The following is a 13,998-nucleotide window of genomic DNA, read 5'->3' on the forward strand; positions in this document are numbered from 1 at the left end:
AACCAAAGTTAAATATAATAGTGTTTCCAATGTCAATATAAAATGGGGAAATTATACCACTGTGAGCGTGAATTTGGGGAAACTGGATCTCCATGGGAAACCACCCATTGGCCAAGGATACCAGCACTGGAAAATTTGTGGATGCAACAGAACCTCTTGGGCAGCAGAGATGTCAGCCATATCTTTGGCCTATGGACCTCTATGATTGATAGTCTTTGAATCTCACCAGACCACTCATTTATCCTAAATCACTTAATAAAATATACTATTGCATGTCTGTACATATTCTTGAACAAAAACACATCCTAAAAGCAATTTTCAGAAATGTCCACTGTTAGGTCTGGTAACCCCATTTGTTCCAAAAGTTTATTTATCTAACAACTAAAAAAATGGTGGTCCTGGGGACCAAAGTAGTGATTATTATTGATCATACATATCAGGTTACTTTTATCTATGGTAGCATGATGCACCATTTAAGACCCATTAATTGTTTCATTAATGGGCAGCTACATAGTCATGTCTTTAAGAAATAATGGACTTGTTGACTTCTCTGGGCCACTAATTCCTACCCCCCCCCCCATAAAATCCAGTCTATCACCATGTGTATTTTAGGAAATAAAAGTAACGTTCATTTTGGTATTAGACTGTTCCCTGCATTGCTATGAATTCCTTCAGCATGTTTCTGATGTTTACAAAGTTGGTCTCAAAGATATTCTTCCTCTTATGTCTTGTTTTTTAGGGATCATTCAATTAACACTCAGTGAAAAATGTCTCATTATTTTCTGAAGGCATTCCGAAGCACTTTGGACACAGGAAGATCCTCCAGGTTGCTTCCTGAGCCAGATGCTTCAGAGGGCATATTTGCCACCACTGTCCTCTTGCACAAGTACTGTAGGGACACCACTTTGCAATTCAGTGGCTGTGTTAGCATAAGAGGAGCTGGTTGATCCTTCCCTTCTATGTAGCACAAATTGGAGTCAGATTCTCCAGCTGCTGTAAGACGCATGTAATGTTCAACCAACTTAACCACGCAAGGGAAGGTTGGTGGGCTCTCTCCCCCTGCTACTGTCTCCAGGTAAAAAGAAGGGCCTTCAAGCTTAATACGCAGGTTGGTGATTCCAACAGTTGTGCGAAGGCTGAGGGTGAAAAGGTGGTGATGATCTGATGAGTCTCGAATCAGAAAGGATCCCACAGGCTGGTCAGATAAAAGCTTTTTAGCTTCTGCTCCGGAGAGGGTACTCCAATAGTAGCCACTGGCTTCCAACCGTTCTAGAGCAGTCTCCACCTGTTCGTAGTCCCCACAGAAAGACTTGTAGTGGTAGGATAGCTGGGCAGCCTGTGAGCTCATGGCTGCAAGGACTGATGGTGGACAGAGGCAGCGATGAAAGCAACTCCAGCGAAGTGTGACCATCGTCAGGCTAATCAATCCAGATTGTTGCTACCACTGGGAATGAAGATGGAGTTGACCATCCAAGAAGGAAGACACTGTCTGCAGTACTCTAGAAGAATGAAGAATCAGGCTTCTGGAAGTATGAGAACTGAGGATGCTGAGACCCTGTCTGGTGGGATTCCATCACCTGTATCCATACACATGGCTCATCTGGAAGGAAAAGTTAAGAGCCTGTAAGTTGAAAATAAAATACGCAAGAACAGCCCATAAAGTCACATGATAAACTTACTTGAATATTATGTTCTAACATCTTTATTTTTCTTCCCTTAACATAGAAATACGCTATATACGTCTGCACTAAATATCATGGAGACCAAAATTAAAACCAATGCAACAAAAAATATACAAGTACATAAAGGGTAACATAAAAATACAACAAATCAAGAAATGTTACAGTGCATAAAGAGAAAATTAAGATTGTATCTTACAAAAAAACCAGTTCAAAGAAGCTCATTAACTGAAACAAAACACAATAATGTAATTTACTAATGAGTAGGACTGCTATTAAATGTAAATTATGTGTTGTGGCCAAAATACTGTACTAAAGTATCATGTGGAATGTACGTATGTTTGTGGGTTTGCATTTCAACATTGGTAATTAATTAAATATGGCGATATATTCTGTCATTGCATGTGGCCGGGCATATCTGCTGCCCCAGATCTGCCGCTGGATCGGGGGGAGTATGGGGGCATTGTCGGCCCCCGACACATTTTCTTGGTGTTCCAGTTGGCCAGTCCAAGCCTGGCTTAAATATATATATATTAAAGTCTCATAATAAATATTGTATTAAAGGTAGTTTTATTAATTATTTTGCTAAAATATGTGCAGTGCACCCCAACACTGAAATAAGGGGGATTATTTGTTTAAATTCCCCTTTATTATCTACCTTTTATTTAATGGCTGCATTATACTATAGTAAATCCATTACCCGCAGACTTGCAATTTTATCCTAGCGCAATAATTAGGATTCGTACCGTGCTGAGATATATCTTTACAGATCGTATATGCCCGATGATCCCTAATAAAGACTAAAGTCATTTCAAGTATTCATATATAAAGACAGAATTAATTTAGATCAGAGATGATGAGATAGAATGCGATTTCTAACCGAAAAGGAAATATTACAGAGGGGGGCAAATTGAATTAGTTATATCCTAATAGGTTTACTGCGGTTTATACGCTAAAAAGCTTTCCTATAATTGATTTCTATATTGATTTGCATTCTTATTTTTGTATCTTTATGAGATAATCAAGTGAGATCCAATTTTGAATAACAGACAAAAAAAAAATAGACTACAGGGAAATCATATGCTTATTAAAAATTAGCAAATACTACTTGTAAATTATTACAGTTATGAAAATGGCTGTGGGGCTTAGGTTGGGTTCTACTGATTATTATTATTATTATTATTTAGAGTAATAAATAATGCATCCTATTTCATATCTGATATTTTAGGCTAAAATAAACTAAGGATTAACTGTTTATATACTACCAAAAGTCAAAGCAGTTTGCTCCTGTCCAAGGTTTGTAAGTCATGCAAATAAGTTTGGGCTCCTGTTGACCGAAGACATGTCCCTGCGTGTAATATACCGACCGCAAGGCAGTTCCACCACTCGCTTGGCAAATGCTACCGGCGGGGGGTCTGCTCAGACCCTTCGGCACGGCAAACCATGCCATTGATTTCACCGCGGCCATGAGGTAGCTTTGATAGAGGTCTGCACTGCAACAGCACGGACCTCCATCGCTTCTCCACCTGTCTTGGTCAGTCAGAGGACATCAGAGGATCTCCTCAAAGGGTTCATGGGGTACGTATAACTTCCAATGGAAATACATTTGTCTGTTCCGTATCACAATTTTTATCAGAGCCTGTACAGACATTTTAACAGCAACTGGATGAATAAGAACATAATATTCAGGGATATCATTTTTCAATTATGGGGAAACAGATTCTTGATCCAAGGAGAGATCTGACTGCCATTCTGGGGTCAAGAAGGAATTTCTTTCCCCTAGATATGGGAAAGGCTGAACTTGATGGACGCAGCCTATGTAACTATGTGACAATGGATCTTTAATAGCCGTTTGCTTCACTGATTCTGTAAAAAGTAAAAATGGACAGTGGGACGCCTGGCTCTTTAAAGCCTGCAAAACAATCCCAACATGAAATAGACAACGTTCTATGCCCTATTGATTAGTGTGATTTTTCTAAGCTGACAGGTCCATTTTAAAGCTTGTAAAATTGACTACGCAGACTTGTAATCTATCTTCGCAGTTAGTCTGCTGGTAGCACTTATTCTAATTATCATTAGAAAATTCTCACAAGCCGTCATCTTTATTTATGTATTATTTTCGGGCAAGGGTGACAAGACTAATGTGTCTGCCGATTCAAACCGGTTCCACAATGTTTACAAGGATTGTATCATACATCAGCAAGAGAAAAATCAAAATGGTGCACCGAAAAAAACAATCTGGGTTCTTTAAGCTCAGGAAAAAGTGGATACAATGTGGCACGGTTAATTTGGAATTGTTGTCACCTAGGGTGATCTATAAACTAATCCACGATGGTGGATTCCAGGTTTCAGGGCTGTTTGATGCCGCAGCAGAGACGGTCGTGACTAATGTGGCATCAAGCAGGATGACCGCTAGAGACGAGGACATGGATGGCCCCTATGGACATGCTTTGTGGTGGCAGAGACTTCTCTACGTCTGTTCTGGGAGTGTACTTTTGCACAGGCTTTGCTGGGAAACCAACTCTGTGGAAGTTCTTCTCCTACCACTAGGCTTTGTATGGACTCTTTCCAGGATCTCACACTGAGGGTGCCCTTGAAGAAGGTGTACTGTTTTTTATGATTGACGGGACACAAATGCGATCATTGTATGTACAGTACTTGGTTAAGCTGCTGATGTTTCCGTTATGTGCTGCGTCACAGTTTGCCATGTATGTTAGGAAAGTTCTGTTCTTGAATAAACTCAATCAATGTTCCAATTTGGAAGGGCTGGAGTAACTTGGGGTTGATATATCTGAAGGCCCATGTTTCTTTAATGTGACCCTCCAACCATCATATGCACTTTAATTCATAATATAGCTGCTCGTCCTCTTTAAATTTGACTTTTGTCAATGCGACCCTTGCAAATCCATGGGGAGGTCATGAGAATTCCTCATATGAATTTGCGACATAATTCCTTGGCTTTCAAGAACTATGCTTGGTCTGTATTCAGCTCTGACTCACAAAAAATTTCCAGGGGTCCAACAAGACCCCTTACGCCTGTGCTCATAAAGCGCTCCCATTGCTTTTAGTGGGAACACTTTCCTGACGGTTATTAGCTACCTCCCACAGCCAAAACCGGCACTGAACATGGATAGAGTTGTATGCTGCGGATCTCAAGATGTATTTTTTTGCAGGTGAAGGATGCACAGAGCCATACATTACATTAACATGCATTCTTCTTTGGCAGAGCCATATGGGACATTGGAGTGTCCCATTTTATAGGCCCAACAGCAGCCACCAGGACTAAATACTCTGCTACCCACCAGACAGGAGGAGAGAGGCCAGCAGAGTGTGGCCTCAGACTGTTAATGAATACGCGTCTAATGGGGACGGAAAAAAGAAAGCAAGAAATAGGGGAATAAAGTCCCAGTGTCATACAGGGTCTTTTCCATGCATACACTTCTAGCATAAACACCTGTCAAAAGTGGAATAATGCCTGAAAGATACCGACTGATTCATAATTGCACTTCATACACTCGAAGTTTAGCGATGTTCAGAAACTACCTTTATTGTCATTCTTTTCCTCTTCTGCCTGAATATAATGCAGTGAATATAAACTCAACCCCCCAGCGGTGCTTTGGCACATTGTCCTGGGAGAGACGTGCTTGTTTGAAAAGTGTTTTATAGACCATAGGCAGTCTACAAACTTAAAATATATTCACTTTCCTTTGTTTAGAGCTTCTTGATCCAAGAAGAAATCTGAATCAAGAAGGTTTCCCCCCCCCATCAAATGGCTTATAAGAAAAATACTTAATTGGGTTTTTTTGCCTTCTTTTGGATCAAAAGCAGGAAGGATCGGTAGAAGGGTTTTCAACCTAAATTAGTATGTTACTACGTAGAGTGAAATAACACTGCCTCGTCGATAACACAATGTTATGAGCATCGATACAGACCCTCGTGAGGACCAAAATTCCAAAATGAATGGAAGTTTGAGCCGGCTCTTTCCTCCATTCTTCACAAGCCAAATGTTGGCCTTGAGCCAACGCTGGCTGCCCAACTATAGCAAACCTGAGTAGGACCCTGTGCCATCTAACCATTACATTTAATGAATCTCCATAAAAGACATCACTTCACATCCACTCATACCATGAACGTCTGCTAAAAAAAATGTAATAGAGATGAATCACTTCCAAAATAAATGAATAAGTCAATCCCGTATTGCGGGAATACTGTAATTAAATAAGCAACAATACACTATTGCCTTAAGTCAGACATTATGTGATGTATTATGTCATAAGGCAAAGACTGCTTATTCCCAGAATTTAACATCAGTTATCTATATTCTGATTTGTTACACACTTACTGGGAAGTGCTGTTCAATTAGTAGGTAACAATCATCTACATTTTTAAATACCTGGGCAATTCAGCTACTTCACAGCAGGAAGAAGAGAAATGGCGTTTATTAATGTCGTGGTTACATTAAAAAAAAGCCCTCGCGTTGATTTATGATTATCATCTCCTTGTGTTTATTATTCGGAAAGATTGCCTTTGTTCATTATTCATTTGCATTGTTGTGTCTGTATATCTTTTATGATTAATACATGTTAACGTACTGCGTTCCAAGCAAAATCCCACGGCGGTATGAAATGCCCTAAGTAGCCAGTCCTGTGGGTGCATAAAACCACAGGCTAAAGGGTCTGCAGCGAGCATACGAACAGGGGGCTCCCGCCGACCCCTGGAACGCAGAGCAAGTGGGCACGTGACTCCACAAGCAGCCATAGTTTCCTGCCGTGCTTCCTTTAAAAGTGCAGCGTTGGGATATGATGTCATATATCCATATCTGGGAATGCCCTGGCTATCCCCGGAGCCCTCCTTGCTGGATGTGTGGAGAAGGTCCCGCTGACGCTGCAGGCACGCCATTTTTGGAGGGAAAGTAGGCTTAGTGGCGTACCACAACCCCGCTCCCGCCACCTGGAGTTTCCTCGGGGTGACCCGGAAAAGCGGTGCCAGATACGGTCATATCCCGAAGCCCACTCGAAAGGACAGCTAAGGTAACTGGCCATAGAGTTGGCCCTCTGTGCTCAGAGGCCTTGGGCAATACATTATATTACCTCCAGTGGGAGTAAAACCTTGGGGGGGGTAACATGAGGGAAGAAATATCTCGGCCTACCGTCAATAATAAACAAAAATCACTTTTTACTGATTTCAACTGGATCCATATAGTCTGCACTAAAAGCTACATAATGAATTAGGGAACAGTAAAAAAAAAAAAGTTGGATTTATGGATCTGAAGGAACTTTTGAAGACGCCTTTTTTGTTAGTTTTTTTAAATAAAAATAGCGGGGGGGATTATAAACTCAAATTAAAAATCTTACTTCAAAAGCCAAGAAAAACTCAAATGTACAAATATATATATATTTCCTTCCCATCAGACGCGAAAAACGTGCATTATGGTTGAACTTTTTAAAGATCTCTTAACGGGCTTAAAGTTTAGTTTCAAATATTTGCAGTTTAGCATATTTTCGGCCAGTTCTGTCGCTAATTCCATTTGTTTGCCAATGGCTTACGGGTCGTAATTTACCGTAAACGTCTTTTCCTGCAAATTGTTAAATAGACCCCTTTATCTAGAGTTCCCCAGCAGCGTGACAGGTTACTAAAGCGCTCCGCTTCGGGGAAATGATGATAGACATCAAATGAATGGCAAAGTTCGAGGAGAGGCATGCGACTTGCGAGAAATGAATACATATATATATATAAAAAAATGTTACGTCGTCTATAGCACCGCAAACGTTTATATGTAAATTGAGCTGCTACACAACATATTTCACCGCAAGTTTAGACTCGCAACGGCTGCTTTTAAAAGCGTCTACTCCGTTTAGACAAAACATCAAACGTAGTAGACTTTGCTAAACAAGGAACCTCAGCCGATCTATCATTCTGTTCTTCTGTCTGAAGGTTTAAGGATTTACACGGAAACCTTTTAAGAAGCTTTTATTCCAGTTGTCATAGCAACAACCTATCAGGGCATGGTTCTGTGTCAAGTGACAATTAGGAGTTCCCAGAAAAATTACGAACGAGACAAAATTTGATTTGATTCAAGTGATGCTTCTAACGACGATTACGTTGTTAATTTCAGTGTAGAAACAGCACATTTTAATAGCATTTTGGTGTATACTTTAACCCCTTGGGTGATACAAAAGAACGCAATAGTTTGTGCCACGGAGGTACTTCAGTTCATTTGAAGAAAACGCAAAGGAACTCTGAGTTAGTTGTGAGTATCTCTCACATTTAGGTGTTTGAGACGCTTTCGGGTATGGTTGATGGGATCTACAGGGCCAAAAGTGGACCTTAGAAACCATTGTTTTTGGAACTTAGCTTGGGTGGCTTATGTTACATCTAAAACAGGGCAAGTTCCTCCTTAGTTGTGTCTGATGTTGCCAGTTTAGCCATTTATTTAAACTACTATACTCCCGACGAAGCCGAGCCTCATCTCGTTGAAACGTGCGTTGAGTTGTTTTAGTTTTATTTCTTTTTGATTTTTTCTCGGTTAGGTTGACTTTATTTTAGCCTTCCATTGTACTGAGGATCAGAATGCTAGGATAGGGCTATTACTCCTAGGTTTATATAGGGCTAGTATTCTTGCCATGGTGGCACCTCATTATCGGGCGATATCAAGACATAGTAGACGATGATCAGATGTGGGGCTGATGGAAACAGGGATTACTGAGGTTCTCTTATGGAATTAGTAGCTCCTTCTTACTGAAACCACCCTATATTGACTATTTAGACCTTTTTCTTTTAGTTTTAAAACTATAGCTAATAAATGGAATTTTAGCAGCTTTTTTTTGGTGTTTTGAGCGTTTTGGGATTAAATTTCTCCCTTGATGGGATTAGTAAGGGGCAGGTAATAGTTTTGTTGTTTACTTGTTCAGCCATTTATCCCTGCCCCTCTAGGAATTCCACATGCTATACTGCAGTCTCCGACACATAATGTCCATCAGGCCAACTCACCAGCAGAGGTCCAGCTCTTTGAGATGGGACTTCCATGGTTACAATCCTTTTCTTGTCCAACATAAAAAATAATATTGGCTTGCGTCTAGTCTTAATAAACACTGTTGGGTGACATCTTACTCTGTCCAACCCAAAGTTTAATGAATATGTATCAAGGTCTTGTGATGATTAATTTGGAGGTTCAGATAGAGGAGATGATCCCATGTAGAACCTGAATGGAAGAGGAGGAGGCGTTTCGGGAGGCTATGATCTGGCTTGTGCTCCTTCTAATAATCCTGGACGAGTCAGGCTTTGGGATCAATGTAAATTGATTTTATGTCCAATAAACATTGAAAGAAATTCAAATGGAAGATCTATGGCTCTTGACTGTATTTTAATGCCACAAGAAGCCCTGCACTGAAGAACCTCTACGTATGTAATGTTCTTGCTTCTCATGACATAGATACAGATAGACTAAACCACAACATTCTGCGTTAGATTCACAAAAACCCGAGCAATTAAAACAGATTAAACATTTCCAGCCCTCAAGGAACGAGAAGCGTGATCTAACGTTACAAAACAACTCTCCTGCTTAATGTAAACCTTCCTGTAAATCAGCAGAAAAGAGGAGTGTTTTCGTAAATATTTAGCTTCAGTTGATAGCTTTATGTTTATTGATTGTCTTATTAACCATAATGAACGCCATACGTAGCTGTATCCCCATCGGCGCCCAATGAATTGAGAGATGCGATACGGGGTTATGCATCGTATAAACAGTCTGGTGCTATGTGTGAAAAGTGGTTTAATCGCCATAGCAACCAATGGAATGATCCGATCAGCAGAAACCTTCTTTTGGTTGCTATGGTGATAAGACTGCATTTGAAATGAAGCACCAGGGCCACTGTACATTATACATTGGCCCCCAATATGCTTTTGCTAACCTATATCTATAGGGGTCATCTATCAGCCTTCCAGTGCCAAAAGTATTAGCCAGGATTGGCAAAGTATTGGTCAGCGCATTGGTTCCAGGAAAGTGCCATCAAAATAATTGAGGTTTTAAGAAATGTCGGTGATGATAGGAATAAAATAAGACCCTGAAGACTGTATGTTTTATATATACAGTAATTCTACTGGATTCTCTCGTATCGACAGTTGTGATTAAACCACAAATAGTGATCTATGCAGGACAGAATTCAAATCTTTTCAATGCCTTTCGTTCCAAGGAGTTCTTTAACTACACCAAGAGTTTTTCGGCAGGTGTGTCGGAACATTTAGTAGTAAAAGGGGTAAATATGGTCGGTGCCAAACGTATTTAACTTTATATGAAGCCTTGTAGGCAAGTTAACTGAATCAACAACGAGCCCTTCATCTGAAAACCTGATCGCAACATGGAAGGAAGGACCATTTGTAAGAACCGCCTCGTTTTTTGATCTATACAGTATGCAGCAAAAGGCCATAAACACACTTTAGATGCCAAATCAACGGGGTGAGGGAACCTAGTCTCTCGTTCAAGGGAGGGTTGTAGAAATTATAAAAATGTAGCCGTGTTTTTTTCCTATTGTGTTGCAACCTTTGCTTTTATTTTGCAATGCGCAAATCCTCCATGGATTATCTAATCCAACTGCTGTTGAACTGCAACTCCCATAATCCCCAACCAGTTGTAGTTCACTAGCATCTAATCGGTCAACCGTTAGCCACTTCTGATAGACGCCATACTGACCTGCCAAGTCTCTCCCTGCAAGCGATATAACTCTGATTGTATGTACACATTGTTGTGTTGCTGTGCGACACTGCTGACTCAGGCGCCGACATTTACACATCAGGTGTTTGGTTACCAGGAGGCCGGTATGCACTTAGTAATTTTATAGCTCCGCAAAGTACATTAAGTCACCTGCGGAAATTAGATAATATTTTCGAGAAGCGGGTTTAGGCAGCTGTCGGCAGCTCATGGTTGTTCGTGGAACCAGAAATATGCGCGGTTGCCCAGGGCCTATGGTTAAAGGGGGGCCACTGACCTGAATAAGCACCTTAACGGGATATTTTTTTTGTAAAAAAGAGTGCAGGGCTGATCGGTGCCTTAAACGGACATATTTTGGACAATAACGCCAAGTACACATACAAAAAAGGACTTTGTGGTCAGACGGATGAGAATGATGGGAGTTGTAGTCCAGCAGAAATGAGAAACCTACATCTCGCTCAGGCTTGCACTTACAGCCGGGGCAGCCGTTAAGCTGTATTTTAACGTCATATAGTTTTATACAGAGTTAACGTTTGATGTTAGTGAGACACGTGGATGTACAGCTTTCAACTGTATCTAATGTCATCTTCCAAACACAGTATGGCAAACTGTAAGGCAAGTTAGGTACGTGGCTCTAACAAGGCAGCCGTGACGTGCTGTGGCACTCCTTCTGGTACCTGGTTCCATCCCCTCTCTTGTTATGCTTTTAATAAGAGCGTTCGGTGCTAGAACAGGTTTATGGAGCCTTTTAAACGAAGGAACCCGGGACACCACAGTCCTTAATGAGATTGACTAAGTAGCTTATTTCAGGTTACCCTCTAACATCCCCGGGGAACAAAAATTCTAAGCGCGGGTTACCTCCGTACCACAAGAGAACTACGTAAGTCTTGAAGCCTCGCGCACCACCTTGTAAAATACATTCAATCTGACTCTAGTCCTAAACAGTCACAGATGGCTAGCTCTTCTGGCACTCGCCAGACTCATAGGGCTGCCGGATTGCTTATCATCCCTATCACCAGCCTGCCTATAAATTCATATAGTAATGAAGTTTCTCAGCCGTGCCTATTGTTACTTAATCTTCACAACCACAGCCCTTTGCAATTTATTTGGGTAGTGGATAAGCGGAACAGTTCTCCGACAGAGGAGGTAGAGATCATGACAGCGACTCAATTTAAGATTCCATTGGATAGTCTTAAAATGATGAAATAATAGATTGCAAGCTTTTGAGACAATCTAGGTCTCCTTTTCTTCAGGTATAATATGCCTGAAGAAAAGATCTAGATTGTCTCAAAAGCTTGCAATCCATTATACGCCAGTTAGCCAATAAAGGTATCACCTTTCTATAAAAGTTAAACTTTGTGGATTATTTTAAGTACATTTTACCGGATATTTTCAGGCGCTTGGGCACAATTCGCTCGATCTGTATAACATGTGCGTAATAACTGCGTATCCCAAACGCTGTTACATTCTGGGTGGCCTTTAAGAACCGCAGAATAAAGAATGGAGATTGAGCAATTTCCAAAACACTAAACAGATTTATACAGTATTTGCTAATCTAGAATAATCTATATAACCTAAGGCAGTCCTATATAACCCTCAGCCATGGTGATTTGTATAACATACATTTAGATTGTAAGCTCTTATGGTACTTTCTACATTTGAAACAAGCCAATAAAGTGCAACTTCTGATCTCTTCTAGATCATGACATCTACTGCAACTTTCTTTGAGATTTCCTTTATTGTCCCTACCAGAAAGTAGGGTCTGCCCTGTGTCATTAGAGTGCAAGCTTATGGGGCAAAATGCAATAAGACTGCAAGTTTCTGCTAACATTGTAGCCTGTAACGGTCCTTTCATAAATGACTTGTCCTATTGTACACTAAAGTATTCAATGTATAACACTTGAACTTAACTGGCATTTGGACTTAACTGCAAGGTATGTATTAAACCCAGGATTACAAATATACGAGAAAAAATAAAGTACCCTTGTTAACCCTTACAGTGGATTCATGTGTGTGTATGTATATATATATATATATTATTTTTTTTAACATGTGTGTGTATATAAATATATATTACATGTGTTTATATATATATATATTATATATATATATTTAAACATATTATATATACACACATATAATATGTATATATATATTGTGGAATAAGTGAATAAGAAAGCCTTCTTACCTTGATCTTCTTCTATGGACTTCTTCACCTCTTCAGTTACACTTTATTTGGGATAAGGCACATCATGCATCTATATGTAGCATATTATTATGATAATAACAATAAATATTTACACATCACATGGTAAGAGTAATTCTGTTGCTGGTTTCCTTCTTGAATCTGCATTTATTCACCTGGAGAAGATGCTTTTTTTATTTTTTTTTAGTAAATAAATATCCTATTCCATAAATAACCCTGATGGCTTTTTATGTGCATGTCTGTAAAAAGTCCTGTCCAGTCTGCATTCTTCATGTGATGTTTCCATTGGAAGTCAGACCCCACTCCACAACATTCAAAGCTACACTTTTTGAAGGGGGATGTTTTTTTTTTGCTATGTTTTTTTTTTCCTCCTTCCAAATATGTGATTGGTTACAGGAGGGCTCGATTCGATTTCCGTGATTGTGATTGGCTGCTGCTGGGTGGTGCCCCCGCCTCCCTGTGTCCCCATTCAGCCCCCCTGCCTCACTATTCCTGGAAGTGCTGAGGCTAATGTTGGTAAGGGGTGGACTTGTAATGCACTATCTCTTTTTTTATTCCCTTTCCCTGCAGTGTAAATGTCATTACAAACACAAGCTCAAATGATAACAGGAAGCCCCCCCTTCCCTCCACCCTTGTTTTTTTTTTTAATACAATCTTTTAATAATCATATTAACTCTTTCATTATCACAAATTAAATGCCCTGCAAAGGAAAGAATAATGTTAAAAGGATCATGTGACCCCCCCCACACAAACCCTTTCAACCCAAATACATGAAACCCCTGACTGTAGTAAAGGTTGGTGGGGGGGGGGTTCACTCAATCATTGCAAAATTCACAGCATCAGGTTACATAAGCCATGGGTCATTGAAAAAAATTACATTAATTGAACGCCTACTAGCTTTGCAGTTTAATAGAAATATATATATATATATATTTTTTTCTTTGTAAATACAAGTTAACTTTCTGTGCCAACCAAAGGGTTAAGGTGACTTCCCTTCTTCATTGATTGCATTGAGTTTGCTTCTCTGCTTCGCTGAACTTTTAACATAGCATCAGATTATGTCAAATGGGACTAAATTTAGATTGAAGGAAGCCAAGTACAGAATATAGTCCCTAGGGACACTAAAAATATAAGGGACAATAGTATTTGTAAGTGCTTTCTACTTTTAAGGGTTAAAAAAATACATAGAGGAACTTGGAGAAACATACACAATCAAAAAAACATCTATATTTCATGTGTAATACACATTTGTTTGTTTGCGTTCGGGAAGAGCCTCTGGTTTTGCAATATTTCTTTGTGTGATATAGTTCATTTTGTGGTCGGCTAAGATTTGCTGAGCTGCAGCATGCCGGTAATTTTGTTTCTACTGGCACCGGCGGCGATTTTGGTAATTCTGGTACCATTGA

The 13,998-nt window shown here is 39.9% G+C and overlaps 1 protein-coding gene across 1 annotated transcript; it reads right to left on the reverse strand.

Annotated features, from left to right (window-relative positions):
* Positions 1 to 579: 579 nt before the first annotated feature.
* On the reverse strand, positions 580 to 12,917 carry LOC128470131 (suppressor of cytokine signaling 3-like). Its single transcript, XM_053451964.1, has 2 exons — positions 12,575 to 12,917; positions 580 to 1,600 (listed from the first exon to the last, which is right to left on the reverse strand). Exon 2 carries the CDS (start codon positions 1,409 to 1,411, stop codon positions 776 to 778), a length of 636 nt encoding a protein of 211 aa, XP_053307939.1. The 5' UTR covers positions 1,412 to 1,600; positions 12,575 to 12,917; the 3' UTR covers positions 580 to 775.
* Positions 12,918 to 13,998: the final 1,081 nt, after the last annotated feature.

The sequence above is a fragment of the Spea bombifrons genome, chromosome 12 (assembly GCF_027358695.1).
Source record: "Spea bombifrons isolate aSpeBom1 chromosome 12, aSpeBom1.2.pri, whole genome shotgun sequence".
NCBI lineage: Eukaryota > Metazoa > Chordata > Amphibia > Anura > Pelobatidae > Spea > Spea bombifrons.

Excerpts from the sequence above, each read along its gene's own strand:
- LOC128470131 (XM_053451964.1), bottom strand. The coding sequence starts at position 1,411 with ATGGTCACACTTCGCTGGAGTTGCTTTCATCGCTGCCTCTGTCCACCA.